General features: G+C 49.1%; 1 protein-coding gene across 1 annotated transcript in view; it reads left to right on the plus strand.

The window, feature by feature from the left end:
* Window positions 1–5,000, plus strand: part of CNBA7470 (hypothetical protein) — a gene marked incomplete at both ends in the record, with an annotated part of 5,758 nt that overhangs the window by 518 nt on the left and 240 nt on the right. Inside the window, 10 exons of the mRNA XM_772533.1 lie at window positions 7–141; window positions 191–577; window positions 636–907; window positions 965–1,294; window positions 1,347–3,888; window positions 3,968–4,027; window positions 4,082–4,263; window positions 4,310–4,714; window positions 4,777–4,862; window positions 4,921–5,000. The exon at window positions 4,921–5,000 is cut by the window's right edge and continues 240 nt beyond it. Coding sequence (XP_777626.1) covers window positions 7–141; window positions 191–577; window positions 636–907; window positions 965–1,294; window positions 1,347–3,888; window positions 3,968–4,027; window positions 4,082–4,263; window positions 4,310–4,714; window positions 4,777–4,862; window positions 4,921–5,000 — 4,479 coding nt within the window. The remainder of the gene's footprint in view (window positions 1–6; window positions 142–190; window positions 578–635; window positions 908–964; window positions 1,295–1,346; window positions 3,889–3,967; window positions 4,028–4,081; window positions 4,264–4,309; window positions 4,715–4,776; window positions 4,863–4,920) is intronic.

Below are 5,000 nucleotides of genomic sequence, written 5' to 3' on the forward strand. Positions count from 1 at the left end.
ACGAAGGAAAAACTACCTCAAGTGCTTGCCACGTTGACAAGTGTAGCAAATCAAGCGGTAGACATTCAGCTCAAGCTTCTCCAGACACTGCTGTCCATCTTGACCTTCAACACTGATGTGCATGACGATGTACTCGGAAATGTACGTTCCTTATATAGCTCACGTACTTATGGCTAACCTATTCATGAAGGCACTTTTATTGTGTTTCAAGCTCCAAGACTCGCGAGTATCTGTGGTCTCGTCCACGGCAGCTGCAACGCTCCGACAAGCCGTCATGCTCATCTTCAACCGCGTATCCAGCTCCATCCCCTCAACTCCAACGACCATCCCCCTAACACTTCCATCGAATCCTCCACAGACTGTAGAAGTCACCCCTTCAGCGTTGGACGCATTCAACATCTTTTCCGACCTATGTCTTTTGGCTGCTACGGCAGGATCACATGGCTCGGCGTTCAGTTTGTGGAAGGGCGGAGATAAGGAGAAGCCAAAGCTCTTGAAGTTGAGTAACTTGCAAAGAACGTTTGCGCTGGAGCTGGTAGAGAGTATATTAAGCGGGTATGAAGATGGTGTTAAGAAGGTTTGTCTCTTTTCCTTTCAAGACCACAGCAGTTGCTGATATTGAAGAACCTATCTAGCGGCCGGAGTTATTGTTCCTCCTCCAACACTCTCTTCACCCTCTACTCCTCAAGTTGCTTGCCGAAAAACCGACTTTTCCCATAGCGCTTCGTGTCTGTCGACTGATATTCCTTTTGATCCGCTCATTCATCGACCAGTTACCAAAGGAGATTGAAACATATCTCGTTTCTCTTGTCAAGCTTGGTACAGGCGATGCGGAGGGGGAAGAAGGTAAAGGGAAAGAAAATACACCGCCATGGTTGAAGGCTTTGGCTCTGGAGATTCTAAGAGGGTGAGTCTTTTCATTAGCTTGAAAGCAAGGGGTGTACCTGACTTGGAATTCTTGCAGGATATGTGGTGACTACGCTTTGTTACAAAATATCTACACCCACTACGACCAGATGGAAGGACCAAAGCTGTATAACAGAATCGTTTCTGCCCTCAGCCACCTGGTCAACGAAAAGCCTGCATTGCTAGGCATCGGCACGCAAATGCACGGCCTTGGTATCCCAGCTACGGACCCTTCGAGCTCAAATACCAGCCTGCACGCCGCTGGCTACTTGGATATGGGTCTCGGCATGGTGGCATCAGCAGCAAGTGTGGGAGTTTCAACTGTGAATGCCATGATGGGAGCTGGTGGCGGGGGGTTGGGACCGCACTCGGCGATGAAGCTGAGATTGTGAGTATAACCTCCATCGTAATCCGGAGTTGATGACTGATGGTAAAATCAGGATCGAGCAGCACGACAAAGCTGAAGCACCTCTCATTCCTGAAACGTACATTTACCTCGTCGCCCTCCAATCTCTTGACGCAATAGCTGAAGGCATCTACACCACTGTTGCATCCAAAAATCCTCCACCTACACCTCTGCAAGACATGGCCTCTTCCGCTTGGCCGCCACTCCTCGCTGCTCTTTCGTACTGTATCGGCACAAACCTCTCTGATAGCCTTTTCGCAGAGGTCCTCACCGCTCTTCAAAACTTTACAGTAGCATGCGGTCTGTTAGGACTCAATACACCCCGGGATGCTCTGTTGAACATCCTTGGCAAGTACGCTGTACCGCCTCCGGCAGTGTCCGCAATGCAGTCTTTCATGGAAGCACCCAACACGCAAAGGAATTCAGGAGGGATAGCAGCCGATGCTTTGGGATTCGCTTCCTCCTTGGGTGTGAGTGGCCCAACGGGTCCCCCAAGTTTGTCAGAGAGGAATTTGGCGTGTCTGCGGAGTATGGTCAATACTGCTAGGGTGCTAGGGTCGACTCTAGGAAATGCGTGGCATGATGTGCTGGAGATACTGCAAAACGCCAATTTTATGCTCGCCACCCGTCAGTCATCAATTGCGCGTAGACCGACTTCCGGAGAGCCACCCAAACGAACGGCTCACCAAACCCAAACGACGGAGTTGCCCGAGGCAAAGCCTGGTATCTTGCAAGACCTTGACCCAGAGTCGATTCAAGTGCTGATCAACTCGTTGTTCGACTCATCCAAGGATTTGTCCGATGAGGCGTTTACGACGTTTATCACCGCGCTCTGTCATCTGAGCTCTGAGATGATCGGGATGGAATCAGTCAGTCCTCCAGCTGTAGAGGCCGTCTCTGAAGTCTCCGTTCCCTCGACAGGTACGGCTCTCCTTAGTCCATCTCAGGATAGTAACAGGAGAAGGACCAGTGGACTCAATCTCTCTCACAGTATCAAGTCTGGAGAACGGTCGTTTAGCTTGACAAAGCTGAAAGTGGTCTCGAGCCTCAACCTGAATCGGATAGTAACCAAGGAGCCAGAGGTCGGATGGACTGCCATCACACAGCATTTGCTTGCCGTGGCTCGACATTTAACTGCGCCTTTTACCATTCGGATACAAGCATCAGATACTCTTGGAGAGCTGCTATTAGCTGCTGTCAAAGTAGGCAAGGATTCTAGGATACAGCATCAAGTGTTTGAGGTTCTTGTTCACCAAGTGGATGTCTTGCCGATCAGTAACTCTGTCTCGACCGATTTCGATGTTCGATCATCAGGTTATCAGACGCTTAACCACTTACTGGAATCATCTGGACATTCACTCCAAGTTGGGTGGAAGACCATTTTCCAGATGCTTGATGGTGCTTGTCACGACAAATTCACGTCTGGAAACGACCTCTTAGCGGAGCCTCGACGACCGTCTGTCCTCTCCAGCAAGGGTAACGCCAACCTTGTGCGCATTGCGTTTCCATCTCTCACTCTCATCTGCAACGACTTTCTTACCTCCCTCGATGGTGAAGCGATGCGCCATTGTATTGCCTGTTTAGGGCTGTTTGGCCGACAAAAGGAAGATGTCAACATCACTCTTGCTGCCATTGGGCTTTTGTGGACTGTGTCTGACGCCGTCCAGGGTGATTCAAAAGAGCTTTGGCTATACCTTTTGACCGAACTCCTGGGCCTGGGGCGCGATAGCAGGCTGGAAGTGAGGAACAGTGCCATTCAAACGCTCTTCCGGTGCGTTGAGCTGTATGGGTCAGGGTTGTCTCCAGAGCTTTGGGAGGATGTGTTCTGGAAGATCATATTCCCTCTATTCGACGACACTCAGGGCGAGGAATCGCAGGTGCTTGCTCTTACGTCGGTCGGCAGTATCTTTGGCTCTTTCCTGTCGTCAACTATTGCCTCACTACAGTCCTTTGACAAGATTTATCAACATTTCTTGGGTCGTATCAAGCATGCGTTTACGGATGGACCTCGGACATGTTGTACTGCTTCATTGACAGCCCTTGAAAAGGTACTCGTCGCCGCGGACGCTAATAGGAAAGAGCTGGGTTTGGTCGTGCAGAAGATTATGGATGCGACTTGGGAAACTTTTGTAACAATGGGCACGTCCTTCTCACAAGGTGAACCGTATACTCAGGATAACCTAATCGCACTTGTGCAAATCGGATCGCTTTTGCATGGCAGCCTCTCTTCCAAAGACTCTGAGAAACTCGCCCAACTGTCAGATATTTTGCGCTCAATCATGACCTACGCCCGATCCCCTGACTATCGACCAGACGTCGACGTCATGTCTCCTCTCCAGACCAAATTATGTCAGGTCGTAGCAAACTCCGACATCCTTGGCTATAGCTTGGTGCTTGGTGATTTGGCGGAGTTTGCTTCTCTCGCATATGTTGGCGTGGGCGACCAAGGGACGGGTTCCAAAATGACCTATATTGCACTATCAAAATGGTCAATGTCAAAGATGGCAGAGGTGTTTGATAAAGCTTGGAAAGAAAAGGAGCTGTACGAGGATGGTACCGTTGAAGAGATGCTTGGGGTAAGTTGTTAATATATAATGAGTGGCCTTACTTTGCGACACTCGCTAATATATTCAGGTGTATGCCATACCTATCAAGCTCAAGTATGATTGTCCACCGGCCAACAGGTTTGGTGAAGATCCTCCTCTCTGGAAAAGTGTAAGTAATCCGCGAGACCGTTTTGCAGCGTCGTTAATCTGTACAAAATAACAGGCTATGACAATCGTCACAACACTTTTGGACAAGGTTATGACTGCACTGGACGTCGAGAGTGAGTTCATTCCAGCATTCCGGAGTAAACCTGCTTACACTTTCCAAGCAATTGCTCTAGATAAGTTCGAGAATTTGTGGGCTCAGATATTGGAAGTCTTTGGCGGAATGCTGTTGGCTGAGTCGTGAGTCCTTATTACCTTATGGGCTCAAGTATTGACCGGAGTATAGCTCTGACAACGCCTCCTCTGACGATGAGTCATTCGTCATTGAACACCTCACTCGCCTAAGAACGGCCGTGGTTCCTCGCTTGGGAAATGCACTAGTGCCCGATCGAGTCATCTCCCAGCTTTCCGAAATCCTAAGCAAATCCAGCAAACTGTATCATTACGACGTTAGAAGTAACGGAGGCACCACAGCTCCGGGGATTGCCACCACTCAAGAAGCTTTACGATACTGGGCTTTCGATTTGCTTGTTCTGTTAGCCACGAAGAGGGACAAGGTCGAAGACACAGGGTATAGAGGTGACAAGCGGGTATCTCAGCTAGCATTGCCGTCCTTGATCAACAGGTTCGAGGAGTCTATGAGACGATTCAAGGAAGACAAGAGATTGAGGAGAGGATTACCTTTGGGACGGTAGGTTTACGCGTATACCGTTTATTTTTTTAGATGGCCTTTGACTGATTACATCACTGTAGGGCACGAGAAGATGAGCTGCTTTACATACTTAAACATCTAGCGACAACGAAGATTTGGGAAGGAAGCTTGGCTCCGACAGGACAAGGTATGTGCCTCTATATGATTTGATTTTATTTCGTGTAACTTTTACTAATGAGATATAGCTTCCGAACTCCTGACAGCCGTTTATGAAAAGTGCCCTCGCTCCCATCTTCTCCCATTTTATCCATTCCTGCTTGACTTG

Source organism: Cryptococcus neoformans, chromosome 1, assembly GCF_000149385.1.
Source record: "Cryptococcus neoformans var. neoformans B-3501A chromosome 1, whole genome shotgun sequence".
Lineage (NCBI taxonomy): Eukaryota > Fungi > Basidiomycota > Tremellomycetes > Tremellales > Cryptococcaceae > Cryptococcus > Cryptococcus deneoformans.